The sequence below is a fragment of the Arvicanthis niloticus genome, chromosome X (genome assembly GCF_011762505.2).
Source record: "Arvicanthis niloticus isolate mArvNil1 chromosome X, mArvNil1.pat.X, whole genome shotgun sequence".
Lineage (NCBI taxonomy): Eukaryota > Metazoa > Chordata > Mammalia > Rodentia > Muridae > Arvicanthis > Arvicanthis niloticus.
This window is the reverse complement of record NC_047679.1, coordinates 57,192,022-57,215,821: the sequence shown is the minus strand read 5'-3', so window position 1 is coordinate 57,215,821 and position 23,800 is coordinate 57,192,022. Positions and strand designations below refer to the sequence as shown.

At 44.2% G+C, this 23,800-nt stretch overlaps 1 protein-coding gene across 2 annotated transcripts in view; it reads left to right on the top strand.

Annotated features, from left to right (window-relative positions):
* Nucleotides 1-4,444: 4,444 nt before the first annotated feature.
* Nucleotides 4,445-23,800, top strand: part of Slc16a2 (solute carrier family 16 member 2) — a 110,688-nt gene continuing 91,332 nt past the window's right edge. Inside the window, exon 1 of one of the 2 annotated variants that reach the window (XM_076918407.1) lies at nucleotides 4,445-5,099. In XM_076918407.1, coding sequence (XP_076774522.1) covers nucleotides 4,652-5,099 — 448 coding nt within the window. In that variant the 5' untranslated portion in view covers nucleotides 4,445-4,651. The remainder of the gene's footprint in view (nucleotides 5,100-23,800) is intronic. The other variant, XM_034485857.2, reaches the window with a different exon arrangement.

Sequence of the window (23,800 nt, the reverse complement as noted above, 5' to 3'; positions counted from 1 at the left end):
TGCTGTATCATCAGAAGTCTTAAGTTACCCTCATAAAGATGAAGAAGGCTGAGTGAAGGAAGGGAAGGCCTTCTTGAGCATACTCTCATTGTACCATCCATTCTCAAGTAGTAAGATGACTGACTCAGACACAGGGTACAGGGATAATGAGAATGCCCACTGAGTTCCATTTTAGCCACAAAACTCTGTTAAATAGGAAACACTTGATGTGAGGGAGTTTCTTTCACATAAAATAGACAACTTGAGCAATAGAAGGGACTTTCAGAGGCTGTTTAGTCCAAGAAATCCTAAACATCCACCTGCCCATGACAGTCTACTGTGTATTCTGTGTCTACTGATTCATGGGAAAAACATTTTGCCAACAGACTTCTTTTAGGAAAGATTTTCCCACTTAAAAACTATGTTCTTTGTACATTTCTATAGTCTCATGTTAAAATATCATTTCACTAATGCCATGCTAGTGATGACATTCCCACGTGACATTTAAAAATGGCATTATGTTGGGGTAGTAGGCATTGGAGAGAAACTTTACTAATTCTTAAGATCCAAATGTTGGGGGACCATTGTTTAAGCTCAGTTGTTTCCATATCAGGCGGTAAATCAGGGTTACTAGAAGCCTTGAGTTTTAGGCTCCACTTCTAGATATTATGTTTAGAAGGTATTAACTGCAGGGAACCCAGGAGTCAATATTTTACCAAACCCTCTAAGTGATTCTAATGTGCCTCTGAGCTAGGAAAATAACACGGTTTTTCTCTCTCTTACAAGGAATAAAAGGCATAACTATTTGGAATGATTCCACCCCAGGCTTCAATCTATTAAGTACAGAAAAAAAATGTGTTGTCTTACTTGAAATAACAGTGAAAACCTTCACTGAGGCTTTTCTACAGTCCAAAGTTACACAAGTCAAATAAAGAGTTCCAGGGACTCTTGGTTACTTACTTGTGAGCCTGGTAAAGCTGAAGATTCTCCAAATAGTAAATATTCTTTAAAGATGTGTTGCCCACTGTGGCTGGAGAGATGGCTCAGTGGTTAAGAGCACTGGCTGCTCTTCCAGAGGTCCTGAGTTCAATTCCCAGCAACTCAAAACCATCTATAATGGGATCTGATGATACCCTCTTCTGTTATGCAGGCATACATGCAAATAGAGCACCCATCACATAAAATACATACATAAACAAAATTTTTATAAAGATCTATTACCCCTGATGTCTGTTGACCAAGACTGATTTAAAGATTTATGGAAAAAAAAATAGCACGTATTTGATGCCTGTTTTCTATACCTCTAATTAGTTCAAGCTACTGTCTATACTATCACTACCACTTTTTCTCCAGGATGCAACTAGGATGCATCTCTGACTCAAGAACTCTTCACTGGCACTCTTGGGTTAACTTTCTATTATCTATGACAAAATATTTGAGGATAGTCAACTCTTAAGGAAGGAAGGGTCATTTCAGCACACCGTTTCAGTTTATAAACACCGTTTAGTTCATAGTCATATAATGACTTTGGGCCTTTGGGCCTGTGTCATTATAGTAGATGTGGAATAAGCACATGGCAGAGAAGATGCTTACTTCATGGCAGCCAGGAAGCAGAAAGACAGGAAGGGAGGGGCCAGAGTCTCAATATTCACCTCGAGAGCATGTTCCCAATGAATTAACTTTCTATCACAAGGCATTGCCTCACTAAGGTTCCACTACCTCCCAACACTGCCACAAGCTGGCAAACCAGGCCTTTAAGTTAGCACTGGCTTTTAGAGGACACTTATTGAAAGCATAGCACTTGCATATACCAAATAAAGTTTATAGCTCTCAGCATTACATTTACTAATTCTGTGAAGTAGACAGAAGTATATATTGCAGATAAGGAAATGAATTGCTTAAGATCACACTAGCTGCAACGAAATAACCAAGATTAGAACCCAGGTCTCCACATACCAGCGCTGTAGCCATTAAAAAGCACCTGTACCTTCAAAAGAGGGGAGGACCGGTATGTACTGCTTGTGTTGCTAGAATGATGACATATCCCTGTCTCTGGGGTGGGGCACATACTTTGAAATTCACACAAATGGGCAAAGATACCTGTTCTACCTCTTACTGGCTTTGTAAACTTAACTAACTTAACCTCTTGGGTCCTGTTTCCTCATTGCTGTGAATATTCTATAACATCATGTACGCATAGGGCCTAGCATGGTGCTAGGCTTACAGGAGATTCCCAGTGAGTGTTGCCACACCTCGATCCACTCCATCCCCATTTCTGTGATGTTAAAAACCCATTCCCAAAAGGGAAATAGAATTTAGATAGCTGGAATGAAAACGAGGCACAGAACTTTATGGTTTACTCAGTTCTGGGACTGGAAACAAACTCTTTTTAGGGTCTTAGGTTTATTGCAAGTGGACATCAAGTCTAGAGCTGTCCTGGAGGACAGCTGGCAATGTGAAAGATGGGTCCCTGGCTGGAAAGCAACCCTTAAGCCTCAGTATTCAGCATGTCGATGATTTCTCATTCCTCATGGCTGAAGCATCGTGGAGTTTTATTAAAATGCAAGTGTTCCCTGGGAGAAGCATGATACATATTAAGTTTTTGGCCTGATTAACTTTCACTTTCCTCTTTCTATGAGTAGAGTGCTTCTGTATCTCTGCGCATTAGGGTCAGGGCAGGCTCTGAAGCAGGAAACCATCCCGAAGCCACCTGTTAGAAACCCCACTCGATATTCGAGGCCCCAGAACCCTGCTATTGCTTGGCTAGGTCATAGCTTTTCTCATCTCAGCAACAAGTTCTATATTCCTGTGTAGATCATAGGTCGCTTCTGGCTTCTCTGTGTGAAGACTTGCCTTAAATTTTACCTTTCATTTGACTTCCTCCATGACCTTAAAGTAATAAATGGCTGATACGATTTGTGGTTCAGTTTGGAGGCCACAAGAAGCAAGTGATAAAATTTGCTACCCGTCAGTAAGAGACCTGCCCTACATATTTGCACAATGCCTATTTTGTGGACTGGCATGACCCTGTGACCTGTAAATTTGACTGATTCCTTTCTTGGAACCACAAGCCACAGGACATCCCTGTCCTGCCTGCCACCCAATTGTGCCTGTTCACGGGTGTTTAAGGACTGTGTTCATTGGCATCAGATGGAGCCCAGGCGCCTTGAGTTGCATTTCCAGCCGGCAGGCAGTTTTACCTAGCAGAAAGGTTAATCAGATCCGAGGTAAAATGCGACTGAGACTGACGTTCACACGTTCACACTCGTTGCTAGTGCAAGTGCAGACCCTTAGGGGATGCAGAGTTTCTTGGAATCACCAAGTAGGAGAGAGTTGAGCTGGTACACTGTGGTTCACACACAAGGCAGAGTCCCCTTCCCCACATCAGGTCTCAGGCACTCGGTTAAGAACAAACTTTCTCTTACTGAGTATTGGATACTCAATGGAACTCTGAGGTTAGTGCCTGAACTGTGGGTGTACGAGAAAGGTGGGTGGTGGAAAGATATCCCTCTGCACTCGAAAAGCAGAGGTCCAGGCCCAAGGGTCCAGCCTGACCAGGAGGAGCTGGACAGCCCTTGACCAAACTGGCAGCTAGATCTAGACCCCCATTTCTTGCTCTCTGGAACAGAGAGCCAAGAGTAACCTGAACTATGCTCTGGGTCCCACCGGGGCCTGGGCCCGGCCCCCTCTGGTGCCTTCGTGCCTCTCTCCTTTCCTGGCCCGGCCCCTGGCCCAGAGTCTGCCCTGGCCAAGCCTAGACCCGGCCCTCTGTGGCTCCTCTGGGCTCCAGGTTGGCGCAAACAAAGCCCTGATTGACTGCCCGGAGGGGCGGGCCCCGCTGCGGGGCCGCCTCCTCCCCTCAGTCCCGCCAGGGATTTGCCGGGAAGCGCGGGGGTAGGGGGAGACTCTGAGGGGTGCACAGGTCTGTGGGGGTCTGAGTTCCAGACTTAAGAAGATTGTGCCCACCCTCTGTTTGAAGCCCAGGCTGTACCCTCTTGGTCACCAGTCTCGAGTCCAAGTGGGAACACAGAGACTCCCGAGGACAGGGTGGGGTTTGTCACGGACTAGCTCTTGTCTTGGGGTTCCCAGGACCAATCTAGATGCAAGTTGCTTGAAGGCAAAGAGGGAATGGAGTCAAGGAACAGACAGGGTCTTCCTTGGAGCCTTAGGGGTTGATCAGTGGGTTCTGGGACCTGCGGGGAGGAGAAGGTAGGGTAACAGGGTAGTTTCTGCTCCTTTCGCTAATTTAATTCGACTTCTAAGTATCTGAATGAGAGTAGGAGTCAGTAATTTGAAAAGGGAGTTTGGGGCGGCAGCAGCGGCTAGAGTAGGTAGGCGAGTAAGAGGAGGAAGGGCTGGGGAGAAGAGCGAGGTTGTAGCGGCTGCCTGTTGAGGAAGAGGTGGGAGGGAGGAGGAGGGGGAGGAGAGAGAGATGACGTGGGGAGACGAGGAGGGGGGTTGGACGGGGGAGGAGAAGGAGAGGGCTCGAGGGACCGTCTGTCGCGGGACAGGCTGGCCAGCTCGGGCGCTGAGAGGAGGAGGCAGGGGCTGAGGCAGCAGCGGCAGCAGTGCTCAGAGCGGCGGCAGGAGCAGTAGCAGCAGAAACAAGTACCAGCCAGACAACAGCTCCTCCAGCTCCCTCCAGCAAGCCACAGTCAGTCCTCTAGCCGCGATGGCGCTGCCAAGCCCGGCGAGCGAGGAAGCTGAGGGGCCCTGTCAGGAGGCAAACCAGGAATATCAGGAGCCAGTGTGTAGTCCTGTGCCCGAGCCGGAGCCAGAACCAGAGCCCGAACCGGAGCCTGAGCCCGAGCCGATGCCAGTGCCCCCGCCCGAGCCTCAGCCTGAGCCTGAGCCCCAGCCCCTACCCGACCCTGCACCCCTGCCGGAGCTGGGCTTTGAGGCTGAGCCAGTGCAAGAACCCGAGCCCACGCCCACTGTGGAGACCCGAGGCACTGCGCGTGGCTTTCAGCCTCCCGAAGGTGGCTTCGGCTGGATAGTGGTGTTTGCAGCCACCTGGTGCAACGGCTCCATCTTCGGCATCCATAACTCTGTTGGTATCCTCTACACCATGCTACTAGAGGAGGAAAAAGAGAAAAATCGCCAAGTGGAGTTCCAAGCAGGTGAGTGGCTCCACGTGCCCCACCTGGCATTGTGGGCAAGGGCGTCCGCCCCCACCGTCATCCCCATACCTCTTGGTCTAAGGCGCTCTTTCAAAGGTCCTTTCTCACTCCTTCTTGCCTGTGTCCTGCTAGGGCATGGGTTGCAGGGCTCTGGGCAGCCTGGGCAATGGAGACCTGGGCTGAAGCGGTCCCAAGAGTGAGAACTGGGGCATTCAATTGGTTACAGGCACGCAATGAACTTTTTGCCCTGGGACAAATTCAAACTCACCTTTTAGATTGTTTAAAGTACTTTGCCCATGTGTGCTGGGGGGAATATTTGGAGGATTTGGGGGCGGGGTGGAAAGCGAAGTCAAGTAGACAGGACCTTAGGAAGGTTGAAGGGCTCCAAGAGAAGCACTGAACAACGGGTCCCCGCAGCAGCCCCTGTTTCTTTTGGGGACCAGAGCGGTTTTCTATCAAAACCCACTTCGGGAATCCTGATGATTCGTCGCTCAGAGTCAACACATGGCAGGCGTGTGTGTCGGCAGGAGAGAAAGGGAGGCGTGCGGGGGGTGGGGGGTGTGCGCGCGTCTCTGCCTGCTCTGGGTACAGCCCAGCCAGGCCGTGCGGTCGCCTGCCGTTCCGGGGAGCAAGAGGCTCGCTGTGCACTGGAAGCCGAGCCCCAAAGGAGGCAGGGAGGCGGGATACAGAATGGGCCCTGCGACTTAGTCCGCACCTCAGCTGCGCTCTCTCTGGAGTCCCACACCTCTGTTATCCGTTGGGGGGGGAGCTTTTTTCTCCCTGAAGTTAGAATGTTGACCCGTCACTCCAGCTTTGGCTTGGGACTGACTTGGTCATCCCTAAGACTAGGCAGGGTTGGAGACACACATAGCCCCTGCCTTACAGGGATGTGGCTGTGTGCAGACTCCCTAGCATGGAGACCCTCCAGTGACCTCTGGAAACTCAGGCTGTTCGCTCTGCAAAAGAAGGCCCTCAGCTGTTCTGATGAGAGGTTTTTGGACCTAGCTGGGAGCTTGAGATATCCTTTCATGAAAATCTGGCTCCCCCTCTGAGCTGTCAGGATAGCCAGAAATGTGCACGCCATCTCCTCAAGTTCCCTACTTGGAAAAAGTGGAAAACATAGTGTTCCCCTGGAGTTCAGGGGGTCCTCTCTTGCCAGTCTCCAAAAGAGGGGACTTTTGGATTATCAAATAAAATAGAAACCTTGAATTCTAGGATGCCCACTTGTGGATTACTTTTACACATACCCCTCCACAGCCTTCAATCAAGGAGGTGCGGTGTTTGCAGCTTTTCTGGGCTGTCTGGCAGAAGGGGCTTTTGGGACTCTTATGCCTCAGACCTTGTGACCCATTGGCACAGCTGCAGTGTACAGGGCCCACTTGAAAAAAATCTCGAGTGTACTTGTGGCTATAAATGGCAGTCCATAACAACCTAGGCTACTCGGTACTGGAGCGGAGGGGTCCCTGGACTCTATGGGACAACTTCTGGGTAGAAGGCTGCTTCTATGCTCCCTGGGACCACCTTTTTCCTGCTTTGATGCAGATTAGGGGCTCTTGGGAAAGCAGCCAGGCTAGGCCCTCAGAATGTTGCCTTGGTTACTGAGGGGTTGGGAGTGGGCACCTGCTGAGAGTTGCCTTGTGGTTGAAGGCAGGCTAGTGGCCTTCAGGGTCAGTGGCAAAGTTTAGGCGAAATTTAAAAGGAAGCAGTAGAGTCTAAGCTGAAATTAGGCCCCTGTATTTATGCGATGCGATCAGGCCTAGCGCTGGGGCCTTAGGAGCATGCAATAAAACTTGGAAAAACCACTATTTTACCAGGAAGAGGTTCACTGCTGGGGAACAGACTTCAAAGTAGGTGATCATAGGAGACTCAGGGGGAGGGCTGGCAGGGACTTTCCGGTCAATACCTCACAGTGCAGCTGGAGGGGGCGGTGGTGCTGTGGTCTTTGCAGAGGTGTGGTTAGTGTGTATGCCAACGCAGACTAGATCCACTAAGGAGCTAGAGTTACTGGCTTCAACTATGGAGAGTATAGGTCAGGAAGAGACAGAAAGAAATCTGGGATGTCCCAAGGGTCTGAGAATACTTTGGCTCGAGTCCTTGTTGTGGTATATCATGATTTCACTGAAGTTATTTTTGATACTGAGCCTTTGCAGAATGCCTCAGTTTTTATTTTGGAAATCAGTAACACCCTACTACATTCTTGTAAATATTTTACAGAAACATTTCATCCTCAGAATTACCTTTCTTGCGACCCTTGGATTTCTGAAGCTACTGTTTACTGACTTGTCTTTTGGGGCAGGCTCTTGCCACGTAGCCTTAGGTGGCCTAGAATTTGTTGGGTAACCCACAGTAGCTTTATATTTGTCATAGTCCTCCTGCCTGAAATTTCCAAGTGCTAGGATTATAAGCATGTGCCACCATACTTTTGCCCAAGTCACAGTTTAGATCTTGATTTTGAGCTGTGTCAACAACTCCTCTTCTTCTTGCCCCAATTCCTCCTCCTAGTGCTATCGGAGAGTGAAACTTACTCTAAATCTAAAAAGAGTGAGACCTCAGGCCAAATCTGAACACCCCCCACACACACACACAAACTGGTGATCTCAGTGATAGCAGCTAGGAGTTATAAAACTTGTGATCTCAACTGGCTCTGTACCTCAATTACCTATCTATAAATCAAGAAAGCTAACTGTGTGAATTTTCTAACCCCAACATTATACTATTCACCTAGCATAAGTTTTGACATCTTTGCCTGCAAACAATTTCTTCAGTCTATTCAAATTTCATGGTCATCTGTGTCATAGCCCTGGAATATCAAAAGATGGGAAAAACTTTGTATTTTGCTATTGTCTTTATGAGCCAGCATTTGCCCAATAACCAGTCTGGGGGGACACTTAAGGAAGTTGGTACCTTGTTTATTTCTATTAATATGATTCTCACATTTTCTTGATGTTTTACATGACATTCATTCCTAACGATCTATTAATTTGTATTTGGAGGTACTCTGCAACCGAAATGGTTTTGTGTTAGGCCTAATACTGTCATAGCCATGAAGGTATGCGTAATGGCTTAATAGGTCTAAGGTTCTACAGTAGTGACAGTCCCAGAGAAAGGTAATGTCTATGAGACAATTCCAAACAGGGGCTCTCTGGCACAGGTCAAGAAACAGATAGAAGGAAAGTAGAGTTTGGGCTGTCCTAGAGCAGGTAACCTTTGTGAATACTGTGGCTTCGAGGTTCTGGTGTTTGTGTCCTTTCTTCAGCTCCTTTGAGGAGCTAGGTCTGGAAGGACGGATGGGTAAAGCATTCTTGAGAGTGAAACAAATAACTGAGGTGTAGGCTGGGGGAATAAAGGGTGAAAGAAAGAACAAGAGAGAAAGGAGTGTAGACTTCTGTAGAAATCACAGAAAATTGGGGATCTCTCCAGCCCACAAAAGACATCAGATAGGACAGGAGGCAGCCAGACCATTTGTGGGATATATAAATCAAGCATGGTTTCTTGGGACAATAGCTGAGCCTTATAATGGGAAATAGGAGCAAGACTGTATTGGTTGCTAGCCTTAGCTCACTCTTCAAACCCTAAGTAGAGGCAAGGTTGGGATTTAAGTTCAGCAGGTAAGGCAGATTTAGCCAGAGTTGCTAACATTGGATCCAAACTAAAGTCTATTTTAAAGTGCTTCAGAGTAAGTCCTTGCTCTTTCAGCCTTGATTTCCAGTTTACTGCGGAGCCATACATGATGAGAGGTCCTTTTATTGGGGGAGTTTAGAGGTACAGTCCTTGGAAATTCCTGAGGGAGGCAAGGCTCGGGCTCTCACTACTAAACAAAGTGGACAATAGTAAGGAAGGCCCACTACTGGCTTGAGTAGGGGCAGAAACAAGCCAGCTGTCTTTCTCCTCATCACAGTGTTGCTTCAGTGTCTCATTGGGTTTACTAAGAAATTGTTGACTTTGAAATTGAGGTATCTTTTGAGTAAACATCTGTCAATCCCCTGACTTTGGCTGAAGGCTTTTGCCTGCTGTCCAGCAGAGCAAGATCATGTTGGTGCTTTAGGCTACAGGGCCAATGGCTAGACATCTTTCAAATCATTCCTCTGCCTCCTCTCCAATCAAAGTGGGTCCCAATCTGTGACCATGCTTCATGCTAGAAAGTATGAGGATGAGAGGCTGCGGCACTGGAAAACCAAACAAGAAAATGCTTGTTGGAGCTGATAGCTGAGTTGCCTGGAGCCTTGTCTCACTGGCCTCAAGTGCTCACTGTAAACAACTCCTCTTCTTCTTGCCTCAATTTCTCCTCCTAGTGCTATCGGAGAGTGAAACTTACTCTAAATCTAAAAAGAGTGAGACCTCAGGCCAAATCTGAACACCCCCCACACACACACACAAACTGGTGATCTCAGTGATAGCAGCTAGGAGTTATAAAACTTGTGATCTCAACTGGCTCTGTACCTCAATTACCTATCTATAAATCAAGAAAGCTAACTGTGTGAATTTTCTAACCCCAACATTATACTATTCACCTAGCATAAGTTTTGACATGCAAACAAAAATTTGTTAAGCTTCCTGAAGGGGCAGTTAGGGGAGTTGGGAGTATATTAGGAAAGTGAAGAAAACCACGTGCACACCATTTTTCTACTTTATCTGTTTTTTTTTTTTTTTAAAGACTATGGGGCTATAAAATTTGTGCACCTTTAAAAAGACCAGCTCTATTTTGTTCAGTATGTAAGAGCAACTCTGAGCCGACACATATTTTCCCCACAGTGTTCTGCTCTTCAGAGAACTTGATTTTGAAAAGAATTCTCAACTTGGCGTGCTGCTAGTCTGTATGATGCTCTTTCCCAGTATTCAAATCTGTTCCTCAAAAGTATTAAACTGAAAGCACTCCCTTGGGCCTCAGCTTGGACCCCTCTCTTAAAAAAAAAAACAACTAGATTTACTTTTATTATTTTGTGTGTAAGTGTTTTGCCTGCGTATGCATCTGTGCATCACATGTGTGCCTGGTGCCCCAGGAGGTGCTGAGCCTCCATGTGGGTGCTGCGAATAGAGTTTGGGCTCTTTGCAACAACAAGAAGTGCTTTAAACCACAGAGCCAACTCTCCAGCCCTGGGCCCCTCTCATAAAATTTAATTTCCTACAGCTTGCTCTCATTTCTCATAAATGCATGGTCCCTGTGACCTTTGGGGTTTTTTTGTTGTTTGTTTGGTTGGTTGGTTGGTTGGTTTGGTTTGATTTGGTTTGGTTTGGTTTGGTTACTTCAGGCTAAAGTGGAAACCAAGATTTCTGAATGTGATACAGAGCTTCCCACTTGGGGGGCTTCAGAGAGGGCATCTTTGTAGCTGGCTTGGGGATACTTGGAGAGCCTTGGAGAAGGCAGAGATACATGCCTGACATCCCTGGTCAACTTTGGCTTTACTCTTGGTTTGGCTGAGAGTGCCTAATGAGGCACCAGGCATGGAGTGCTTTCCTTTTACACTGGATTTTTATTTTCTGGTCATTTGGCAACATTTTTGTGAAGAATAAGCAAGCAGCTAAACTATCAACATTTGCAGAAGTATGTAAGAGATGCTGTCTCCACCTTTTGAGAAGTCCAGTTTCTCAGGAGGGTGCCCCGCTCCTCCCAACAACCAAATGTCATGGGTTTGCTTTGTTTTATTGTGTGTTAAAAGAATTTCTTTGATTGTTTGTTTGTGTTAGATTGTGTGCATGATGAAGTGTCATTTCTTGAACTCTCACTTCGGATTGAGTGTGTCAACCCTAGAGAAAAGGACTTGTTTTGTTTACTTTTTGTTTGATTGATTACCTTTTGAGACATGGACTCACTACTTAAAACAAGCTGCCCTCAAACTTGCAGTGATCCTCCTGCCTCTACCCCCCTGACTACTCAGATTACAAGCATGCAAAACCTCATGTGGCAGCAAGGCCTTGTTCTTAAAACATGCATGTGTGTGCACACATGTATACCATCATTCATGTGTTGTGAATATTCCATCGGAAAGAAGTCTTCCCTTATCTTTCTACGGAGTTAAATTTAATGTGACAGAGATACAAAGTATCCAGCCTAGAAAACATGCTAGGTCAAGAGGATGGAGAGTGTGGTCAGCCTGGCTGGGTGATATTTCTTGGTCCAGATCCATTTGCTACTCCCCAGTTATGAGACTAGGAAACATTTATCACAAATTCCACTCTATATTCACATTCCCTCCTATTCTGCATGCTACCTAGTATTCAAATGTTGCTGAGAAGGGAGCTGTGGTCATTGCAGACATCTCTGGCTTCAGTGGTAATAAAGGATCTAAGGGACATCTCTGGCTTCAGTGGTATTAAAGGACCTGCTCTGAAGATGGGTGCATTCCCTGCCTATATGAAAGAACTCAACATCTACTTGTGGGTGGAGAATGTGGCGTGTAACCTCTTCATCTTAGCAGTCCTGTCCTTCTCTGTTCTCTACTTTCAAGTTTGTAGGGTTGATAAGAGGAAAGTGCGAGATTGGCTGTCCCAACAACATTGGCTCAGCTCCCCTCACTCCTCAGTGTGTCTTTTTTTTTTTTTTTAAATCACATTTGCTAGATATGCCATCTTCCTTCCTCCCCACACTGTTCTCCCTCTTCTCTTGCTCTCCACTTCTCAGTTAAAAAATTGTTTAGCATGTTACACAAGTTCAAATCTATCTGCAGTCTCAAGATCACACACACACACACACACACACACACACACACACACACACACACATATACTGAGTCCTCTCTTTTTCCCTTTCTCCCCTCTCTTGCTTTCCACTCTGAGTGAACAGTGACTCAAGGGTATAGAAACCACCTCTAGATTTTTGTGGTAGAATAGCTGTTATGAAACCCACTTGGCCATTGCCATACCTCTTCATTTCCTAGACCTAAGCACCCAGCCCAAGAGGTATTATTATGGTTGAGTCTAATACAAATCAAGAAATCTTGATTTTTTCTTCCTTAAATCCTCCCCATCAGTGTTGTGCATCTCCTAGGCCCCCAGAACTCTAGACTGGGTTTAGCTTCAGGGTTCTGGTTCACACCACGTTATGCTCCTATCATCTTTCTTTGTACCAGCAAAAAAAAAATGCACAGTTGGTTGCAGGGAGATCAGGGAAGGAAGGAAACAGATACTCAAACCTTCAAGAATAAAAAGGAAAAAAAGGGAGGGCAGAGAGAGGAAAAGGTAGTTCCTTGGTTAGTTGCTTTCCTGTTTCTATGAGCTGGGTCAGAAACAAGGAAAATGGACCTTGCTAGATAACCAGTCCTCACACAGGTTCTTTGCCTACCTTATCCTGGGGATCTACACACCTACCATTTTACCCCAGCTGAAGTGGTATGCACATGCACCCACGTGTTCAGACCTGTGTGTTTGTGTGTATAGAGGGATAGATAATGTCTATCTGGCCTATTAGTAGAGTTCCTTCAAACATGGTGTCTATGAGATTGAGGTGATTTTAGCTGCTTGTTCAGGCTACTGAGCTCACAAACAAAAAGATTCTTCTGCTTATGGTCCATGTCAATCATGCAGGTATGAGAGAATTGGATAGAAGACTGGAGATAACTCCCTGCCAGTTCTCTCCGCCACTGGGGCGACGGGGGTGGGGGGTGGGGCAGTATGGAGTATAGAGCCTAGCGTGGCTGCCTTTGCTACATTTCACAGTGGGATTTCTTTGACCATTAGTGCCATACTTCTGTTGAGCACCCTAATAGTAGTAGCACAGTTGTGACAAGCAACATTTACTTAACAGCAATTAGTTCTATGGAAAGTACCATCCTGAACACTTTCAAGTACCAATTTGTTTGAATTCTCAACAGTCTAATCATGTAGTTACCACCACTTCTTACATTTTGTAGATAAATCAAGGCACAGAAATATCATGTTCAGGTTCATGTGGCAAAAGCTAGAATTTAGATGTCAACAGTCTAATCCTAGAACTCCTGGTTTTTGGCCCTGACTTAACACACAGCACAGTGGTGGGAGCAGTTACCTTGAGACACTACTTTGGAGTTTTCTCCTTCCTGTGTCTTCTAGGGATCCTTATGAGAAAGAAAGATGGGGTTTAGTAAACAAAGGTTGGGCAGTCTTGTGATACAGGACATCATCTTCTCACTACCCATCTCACTGTACCCAGAGTGTCTGTGCAAAGAATCATAATTCTTAAAGTCCAAAAAGCGTTAGACAATTTGTCACTTCTTTGTTCTTTATTCTTGAACAAATCACATAACCTTTCTAGGATTCAGCAGTCCCACATACAAAGACCACAAAGCCGTCCTCAGCAAGTAGTATTTAATTTGATAGCTCTGTCAGGGTGGGACATGACTGTGTGTTTATAAAAGGTCTTTGCAAATTATGGTCATCGTCGTCGTTATTATGATGATCCTTGCTCAGGCCCTAGAAATGAAGTCACTATACTTTGTCTAAATGTGTCTCTAAAGATCTCTTCCTGTCCTCTCACTCTCTACTCCATCTCTTCACCATCTCCTCTCTGGATTCTTCTGCAGTTTGGTCTGATGTCCTAAAGCTAAAGACTGGCCTGGTTGTGTTTACTTTCTTCCTTGGCCCAAGGAGAGCCCAAGCAGAGGAGGTACCAGATCCCAGGTCATATACATTCAAGGAAACAAGACATGTGGAAATATTTACAGCACTTGTCAAGAGCTCACAAACTTCACTCTGTCAAGGGAAGAATTTTTCAGTAAGAATTGCTAGGTCCGGTGGGGGGCGGGGGGCAGATGGTCGATGGAGTTTGGGTGTCACTTCCTCCAGGGAGACTGTCACAGAGTCTTGTCCTCTTGCAGATAGTAAGGAAGAAGGAAAGGGATATTTAGGGTCAGAAGGTCTGAGTCAGGGGACATTAAGTTTATAAGGAGACTTACTCCTTTGTATTCAGCTCTGGAGTAGTCTAGTTTCCTTGTGTTTTAAACAGGATGGCCCCAGAGAGCTGAGGTCACAAAGGAGGACTACAGTAGTAGTTTCGGGCATGAATTTCAGTGACCACTTAGGAAGCCTCCATTAAGGCCAGTTAGTTGACTGAGGAAATGGCTTTATCTTGTTACTTTGAGACAAGGGCCTTACTCTATAGCCCAGGCTGTCCTTGAACTCATGATGATCCTCCAGCCTCAGACATCAGGTGTTGGGATTATAAGCACATGCCACCATGCCTGGTACACTTTTCTTTAATTGCTTGTCACAAAATGTAAGCCACAAGTCCTTCTTTAAGACAAGAATTTTAAATATACCACAAGTAAGCACCCTTACTTTTAGCTATTCAAATATGTGGGCTAAAGGCCTAAAGTTATAGGTTGATGGCAGAACATTTGCCTAGCATATACAAAGGTCCTGGGGTCTGTCCACAATCTGCACCCAACCAAGAGATTGAGGTAAGTATGGAAAGATGGGGGGCGGGGAGTTCCCATCTTACAGGTCTATAATTAAGCTATGTGTGGAAAGGCGTGTCCTTAACTAATCCATTTGTAGTGGAGGTTGCTTTGAAAGGGGGTTGAAAAATGAGTGAAGGTGGTGAGTTGCTGCCATGCTCCACACTTCTCTGCTCAATCACTGGCATTATGCTTCCCTACTTATCCTGAACTTTCCCAAAGTCAATCCTCAAATATTACTTTGTGGAAATACATGGAGATAAAATTCAAAATGTATAGTGTTGAAAATTCTCTCTCTCTCTCTCTCTCTCCCTCCTGTTTCTCTCTCCTGTTTCTCCCCAAGGCTCTCAGCACTTTCTAGGGTATCCTTCCAGAAATATTCTGTTTCTTGCCATCATTCAAATGCATACCCTACCTTTGAAGTGCAAATGATGGAACATAACCCACATTGTCTTCTAACTTGCCTTCAAACTTCAAAGTATCGTGGGTATTAGTTATACATTAAGTCCATAAAGCAAGCCCTCATTCTTTGTTGAAGACACATCATATTTTCAAATGGGTATATCATAAATTATTTAATCAATGTCTTACTGATGGACATTCAACTGTCTTCAATATTTCCATATGGGTTTAGGATGAAGCAGCATTAGATGGAGATACCTTACTTATCATATGGTTCCCAGACAAAGCTTTCAATTTCTTGGAAATTTTATTAGTTTTCTAAGACATAAAATAACATCATCACTGATATGAAACAACACATGTTCAATATCTAACACACAGTTTGGCACCTACTAAGCATCTGATTAAGTGTGAGTTCTTTCCTGGCTCATGAGCCTTCCCCATCCATTTTCCTCCAATTGCATGAAAGCGGGTTTAATCCAAGAGAATAGGTCTTTACTGTGTGCTGGAGTGACCTCCATATGAGCCAGAGCAGTGTCCCTTAAGAAGTTTACAATTTCTTTGAAAAATACAACATTCAAAATAACTGTGGTTATTGCTAGATAGGAAAAAATGTGTGTTGTATTGAATTGAATGTTGTTATCACTTTCTTGTGGTGATATGGGCAAAGAGAGAAGAATCAGGGGAAACTTGCTGGTAGGGTTGGAACTCGACATAGGGTTTAGCTTCATGGAAACTGGGCAAATCAACAGTATAGGAGTTGAGAATTAGACAATTTGTAACCAGGTATTGTGGTGCAGGCCTATAATCCTAGCACTTGGAAACAGAGGCAGGAGGATCAGGAATTCAAAGTCAGGTTGGCCTGAATAGTACTACTTTGTCTCAAACAAAACTAAAATCCAGAACGACAACAAAAACATTAGACTATTTGGTTGTGTCTCAGATTCTGTTTTTTGTTGTTTTGTTTTGGGGTGGGTTTTCCCCTTCTGGGAATCCAGTGAGTCACTGTTCCCCATTAGGCCTTACACAGCAGATGGGTTAGGGTGGGGTGGAAGGGTAGGAGAAGAAAAAATACTAAGGACTTTTGGAGAGAAAGGCATGGGGTGGGGGGATGTCTGGGCATCAGGCCACAAAATGAGATGCCTGAAAATGGCCTGTGGCACAGTAGCCTGGGCCACACCACCTGCTTTTCTATGTCAGCAACCTAGACATTTTTTTTCTAAGCATTCTGAGGCCAAGAAGAGCATAGTAGCAGAAGCTCTCAGCCTAGGTGTGTGGTGTCCAGATCCTGTGAACCTCAGCAGAAAGAAGTCTGTTGAGTTGCAACAGTCATCTCTTACTAGGTACATTGTACTTAACATCTCCATTTTTTAAATTCATAGAACAGTTAAAGGAAACTGTTTAAGCGCATCTTCTGCCAGTGTCTTTAGTCACATCAAGTACTATATTGATGGGATCTGGGAAATAAAACAATTCATATGATTTTGTGTCTATTAGGGGAAAGTTCACTGTATGGAAAGGCTGTGTAGAATTCCTGATCCTCTTTTCTAGGGGCAGAAAATAGACAGAAGACTGGAGGCAAATGAGAGTAGACAGTAATTCTAACCCAGGGCTTCCAATTCCGTGCTTCACGGGCGAGGAAATGCACATGTTTTCTGGAAGCTCCATAGAAATTTCGCTAACCCTGGTACCATCTGAAGTTTAAGCATATGGGTAAGAAGCACGGTATGCAATAGGGGAAAAGAAGCAACCAGGAGTTGAGCCACTAAGGGAATCAAAACAAGAGTTACAGAAGGAAAGATTTAGATGGAACTGACACTTTGTGGCTGGAATTCAGAAAATACTGTCATCAGCAAGGAGAGGGGAGTAGGGGAAAGGAGTGGAGGAGAAGAGGTGGGGAGGGAGATGAGAAGAGAAAAGAGGAGAGGAGGAGAAAAGGGAGTTCTTGAGTAAGTTCTTTGTGACCTTGCTAAGTCCCGTTTCCTTTCTGGACTTCAATTTCTCTCATTCTGAAATGAAAAATTTGGACCAATGAATAGTTCCACAAGGAGACCTTGGGCATGATGGTGATGAGGAATGGCAAAGAGGTGAACGAGAGAGCTTCTTTGAAAATGGAAACATAGCCTCACAGGCTTGAGGAAAGACAGCTTTCAGAGATAGTAGCTATCCATAGCTTCAATCCTATATCCTTGAAGAATTCCCTCAAGTGAGGCAAAGATAGATGGTAAGATGATTTAGCAGGTAAACTCACTTGCCACCAAGCCCAGATATCTTAAGTTCCATCCTCAGGAACTGCAGAGTGGCAGGAGAGAACTGATTTTTAGTGAGTTATCCTTTGACATCACACAGACTGTGACATAAGGGCATGTGAACTCATGCAGATAGATGATAAATAGATAGATAGATAGATAGATAGATAGATAGATAGATAGATAGATAGATAGAGATGTGATAATTTTTAAAGAGAGATGAAAAGAGAATTATGTGTGTATGCATGTGTATATACTTGTGCAAGTAAGATCACACCTCAAAGCACAGCTAGTATTTGCTAGAACCAATTATGGCATACTGAGTTAACATCATAGGAAATCTTTCCTGAATAATCTCCACTCTAAGACTGCTTTCTAGAGACTAAAGAAATAGCTCAGTGGTTAAGAGCACTTGTTACTCTTGCAGAAGATCTTGGGCTCAATTCCCAGCACCCACATGGTGGCTCACAACCTACTGTAACTCCAGTTCCAAGACAGTGGCACTGGATACACTCATGGTGCATAGGCATATGTATAGGCAAAATACTAATACACATAAAACAAAATCAATAAATCAAAAAAAAATAAAAATGAAGATAGCTTTCCAGATACCAGAGTGGTTTTATTATTTAAAAGAAGTTTGTGTTTTATGTGTATGGATCCTGTCATAGAGTCAGCTTCAATCAGCACTGATGTTCAGACAAACTGTTTGGATTAACACTATACACTAGCTGTTTGTCCACACACAAGGTATTTAACATCTCTGTACTGTTATTTCTTTGTTTGTAAAGGGAAAATAAGAAAATCACTTATGATATATGGTTACGACACGAGCTTATAAACTGGTTTAGAACAGTATCTGACACACAGCAGGAGCTACATACATGTTTGCTGCTCTTGGCATCTATCTAATAATCTACATACTAGGGCCTGAAAGCAAATGTGATTCCAAGTTAGCCCAATTATAGTCAAGAATTGGGAGTTGGGTGCATTGTTAAGATACCACATAGGCTACTCTCATGTTGAGTACTAGATTAGGACCTTCAGAGTCCCTAAGAACTATTTTTAGACTGTTAAATGCTGCAAGATGACAGAGTTCAATTGGTAAATATATACTTTTCTTATTTGGAGGTGGTCTTAACTTATTGATACCTAAGATTATCAATTCACATTTGGAGTTATCCCACAATAGTTATACTAGTCCATACACTCCTAAGTTCTGGAAAGAATCAATAACTATGTGTGGTCTACATGACTACCCAGAGCAGTTCTCCCCCCAAGCAATTCTATACATAGCAGGGACTTCTGTATCCTGTTCCTACTAGCTTATCTTGCCAAGCCTCACAGACTCTTTGCTGGTTGGAACCTCCCACACAGTACTTGGAAGGATTATTATCTTCTGAGAGCAGGTGAGAACATATACCTGGAAGTCTCAATAAAACAATCCTGGCAGGAAGCTCTAAATATTATCAAGTTAAAATTCTGGTGTATAGTTGGAATGAAAGAGACGAATGGTTAGGATCCTCTGCCTCTTGGTGATGAGTGGAGCAAGAGTCTCCCAGCTCTGACTATTCCAGTGGCTTCAAGTCAGAAACTTTGATGTCATTATCAGCTTCTATAATGCTCTGTGCGTCAGCAGGTTCTAACCACCCAAGTGGTGAACCATAAGACAGTTTTGTGCTTCAAGAACCAAAATGGCTTGGGGGCTTTTTTTTTTCTTTGACCCACATTTTGCCCATGGAAAGAATAGCTCAAGTTAAAATTTCCATAGGCCTGCTAACTAAAGAGATGGAGAGAGAAGGTTTTATAGGTAAGAGAGATATAGAGACCTTCATTTGCCATCTCCCTGGGGATGGCATCACTCACATTCAGGCCTGTGCCATCTGCCCTTTTCATAAAGCATCTCAAACATGGAAGGCTCAGGTGGAACCGGTCAGACCAGATGTTGTGAGTCTACGCCTTGTAGAAAGGGAAAGATAGATACACACACAGCCATGGGAGAGAATAAGAAGGAAACAAATCTATTGTTCCAGCCTCTAACTTGAAAAAACTACCTATGGCTTCCAGATTATCACCAATGAACACTGTTAAAGAATGTTGTGGCTCACCTATGTCTCATGAGTGGACTTGGCTGGTACTCCAGACAGGAATAGAAACCTCAAGGCTACATTCCAGGCCATGGCTCAACTGAGGCCAGCGCTGGCCTTGAGGCCCTCTTCTTTTTCATTGACTTAGTCTGAGCTTTGAAATAAAAGATGCCTTGAGATGAGAGCACACAATGACGATCCCAAAGTTTAACTCCCCTTTGTCTCACTTCTCTGCATTCTATGAGGCCTAAGATTTAACACTAAGTAGACAGTTTTAGAGCCCTGGCTTTACTGTTTACCTGATCCATAGCCTTGGCCAAGTCTGAATTTCACTTTCCTTCTCTGCAGAAAAGACAGCAGTGGAGGTTATAATCCCTGCCTCTCAGCTGTGTGATACAGTTCAAATGATAGAATTAATGTGATAACCCTTTAGAAACTACTTTGAACATTCCACATGAATTATCATTATGGTCATATTAATAAGCAAACCTGCAGATTTGCATGTGTGGTCATGCATGTATATGTGGACTGAGACATTTACCCACTGTGTATGCATGTATAAGCAACTCCATCTATGTAAGAAATTATGCATACATTTGTCTGATTTTAAGCTTGAACTCATGACATGGACCATTATAAATGTATACTCTCAAAAAGTGTGCACATACGAACAGCCTTCTAGCTGTGAAATGAAGGAGCAGACCACAGCATTCATCTTCTCTCTAGACTGGTCTTCTAGGAGTCTGAAAAAGACACTCTTTCTAAATTCCCCAACTTCATCCTGCCAGTGTCTCTTTTGCCCTTGCTGGGGCCTCTTCCTGGCCTCCATCTTGTTTGCACGTTAGCACAGCTGCTGCTAAAATTCAGACCTCCCTGTGTGGTATCCACATGTCTGGAGAGCATGGGTCCTGTCCAGTTGCTCCATGAATAGCAGCACTACAGCTCCTTCCCGCATAATGTATTTATAGCCATGGTTGCAAATAGCTGACAACATTTTCAGAGTATTTTTCAAAACACAGTTAATCCACCCACAGAAATAGTCACTGGCCCAAATGCTCTGAAGCTAAAAGAAATTAGGCCTAAAGGAAATTGAATTTCACATCCCTCTTCTCCTCTTCCTCCTGTTCATCATCCCTCCTGTGTCCCCCTTTGGTCACTTCTTATTCCATAAATCTCTGAGCTTAAGGTATGGGGATATGGTACCTAGAATAAGGTATGGGGATATGGTACCATAGAGTAAGTAGATTTGCTTCAGAGAGCTTGGCACCATCAGAGCATAGTACTTTAAGAGGAAGGAAAGAAAAGAGAAGAGAGAGAGAGAGAGAGAGAGAGAGAGAGAGAGAGAGAGAGAGAGAGAGAGAGAGAGAGACTGTTGAAGATTAGGAAAAGAAAGCATATAAGTGCAGAATCTGTAATTGTCAGACCCAAAACAAGGAAGCTGAGACCCCATTTTGAGGCCAACTAGAATTTTGGTTGGTTATAGAGGATCCCATCCTTCCCACAATCTGCGGGATGTGGACCCACACATTGCATTGCTTTTTGGGGAGGTTGAAATATTAAAGCGAGCAATAATAAGGTAATCTCCCAGGAAAGGAACAGGCCTGAGTCTATGGTGATATGGGTTTAGGTAGGGTTAGAGTATCACTTATTATCAAAACCAGAATGCTTTTGAGGATGGAAGAGAACACTATTAATATTTTTCTACAACACTAGGCATAAAACAGGATTGTCACAGGTAACCCAAAATGTGTGTCCATTCTAGAAACAGGGTGTGTTTGTTATAGCTGTCTGAGAAAAAGAGCACCATAAAGGCTCTTCACAGGGTGCCTTGAGAAATGTATGTGTGTTTGTTTGTGTGCAAGGGGAGGGGTTGTTTATTATGTGTCTGGGTTAAATTTGTATGAAAGTACGTGAGACTGTGAGCGTATCTAACTTTGTGTTGTTATGGGTGTGTATGTGTGTGATATGTGTGATGATGTGTGTGTACATGAATATAGTAAGAGTGGATGAGTACATGTGCATGTGAGCACATGCAAGATAGCCAGTCCTCACCCCTGCTTCACTGAATTGCCCACTCAATTCCAGGACAGCAGTCACATAGTCCACTGCCTTATTTTACATGTGGGGAAACCAGAGCATGGGTAATAAGATTTATACACTTCCACCACTTGTTTGGCAATGGTAAAGGGTTGACTAGCAACAGTCACAGTAATCCTGATTGGGTGTCAGATGCCAATCCATATGCATTGAAGTGAAAGCCCAGCGATTTCTTAAAGGTTTTTACAAACAATGGGTACTTGGCAAGTGCAAAAAGAAGCTTCTTAAGTCACTTCGAAGTGCCTGAAAAGACGAGGCTTGGGTGCCAGGGGAATATTTAACCGATGGCTGGTTCCCTTGGAGCTGTTTCTCTGAAGGATGCTGTTAAGCAACGAGAGCTTTGAAATATCACTTGATGCCATCCTTCTCATCCCTCGGCCTAAAGATGTTATTTGTCTTAAAGACAAACCTTGATCTAGAGTAGAGATCCACTAAAAATCTTCACAGGATTTAGGGCAGACGTATGCTGAAATTTCCCTAGACTGACATAGGAGACATGACACCTCTCTCCCCTAGACCCTTATTCCTGCCCCATCACACTGGACTTCAAGGCAAGAGAAATGGTAATAGATGTCCTAACAGAGTTAGGGGTGGGGACTAAGAATGTGTCTCTCCCCAGAAGATAGGTAGCTACCTCATTTTCCCTGGATTGTTTGATCTGTAGTTGAGGGGTAGCCCCGTAACAATGAAGCAAAACCATCAAAACATTAGTTCTCATCCGAACAGACTGAACCTGCTTGAGTTTTCATTTTGCTGTACAAAGGATGAGGCAAGACTATGGGGTGCCATAGCAACAGTTAGGAGGAACTATTCTAGTTTTCTGTCCTAGAGATACTCCAGTTTGGAGTCAGCCAGTATTTACTGGGTATTTACTGTGTGCCTAACATCAAACTGGATGTTTACATAAATAAATTGTATTATTGAGGGAGGCCTTACACTAACCCTGTAAATACACTCCAAGAAATAATTACCAGTGGCTTGGTCAAAGTAAAATGGCTAATAACAGCAGAATGAGGTAAACAATCTGGATTTGATTTTCAAATCAACTACAACTTCTTGACTAAAAGAAGTTATTGATAGCCTACGGCATGCCAGGCATTATGCTAAAAATTTTTCCACAGATTATCTCACTTAATCTTCAGAATAACTCTGTAGGGGGCTAGTACTCACTCCAGTATTTTCCACATAAAGCTACTAAGGATCAGAAATATTAGGTCATTTATCTAAGGTCCAGTACTAGCACTTGCATTAAAGGATTCAAACCCAGTACTGTTGACTCTGATGAGTCAAGTCTAAGTTGCTCCTCTGTGAATAGCAGTATATGCTTCTAGATATTACTCCCTCCAGCACTAGGGACTAAAACCCAGAGTTTTAAGCATGCTGGGCACATACTCTACTACTGAGCCACAGCTCCCAGCTTTCAAATAACTCATAAAGCCTTTCGCAGCTTTGACCTTGTAGAGGTCGGCCAGCTCTATGATAATCCGTCCCTATTAACCCCAGCAGCCTTAAAGTTATTTGACTGTGTTCTCCTGTTATTCTTCTCTGCCCATTTGGGACTCCCTGCGTGTAATGCATCTACACCAGTTGACCCAGGGAATGTCTCCTAATAAGATTAGTCTGAATTGCTCTAGGACTGACTCAGTTTCCTCACTTCTGCATGTCCCAGGAGATCCCTGGTTCAAGCCAACTAGTTAGACTACCCAGAAGGTCCAGGTCCAGCAAGAGTCCCTGCCTCAATAAGTAAGTGGGGAGCAATAGAAAACACCTGTATCTACCTTAGACCTCCACACACATGTGTGTGCATGTACATGCCCATCCATGTATACATGTCAAAAATCTGAGTTCTGCCACTGTCTGGAAGTTTTATGGCTACCCTCTGCACTTTACTACCCTGAACATTAATTGCCTCATTGGTAAAAATCAGGGTATTTTTCATATTTTTTTTTTGTGGCAAGTAGGCATGGAGATTAGAACTTTCAGAAGTTGTTGGTTTTTTAGGTTTGTTTTTGCTTTGTTTGTTTGTTTGTTTTTCTCTTCTTCCACAATATGAGTCCTGGGGCTCAAACTCAGGTCCTCAGGCTTGGCAAAAGCAAATGGTGCCTTTGCTCATGGATCCTTTGTACAGACCCAAAGCACCTAACCCATGTTTAAAGGTTTGAAAGAGTTTAGATGAAAAGAAAAGGTATATCAAAACATTTATTTAGATTTGTGTTGTGTGTTTTGAAGATCGGATGAGAAAATGGCTGGGAAATGTTTGATGAGCCTTGATGAGCTCCTCTCTCAGGAGGAGCGGCTGTTGGGACTCTGTTCTGCTCCCTGCCTGCCCTTTTATATATACAAGAATGCAAATCTGCCCAGCCTAGCTCATGTCCTGTCCCCCTGCCCCGTTATCTGTAGACTAGGCAACCATCTGCTTCTGTAATCTCTGTGACAAAGAATCGCAGGATTCTTTTTCCTTTCCCAGAAGCAAAATTTGCCAGGTTTTTATGCACAGA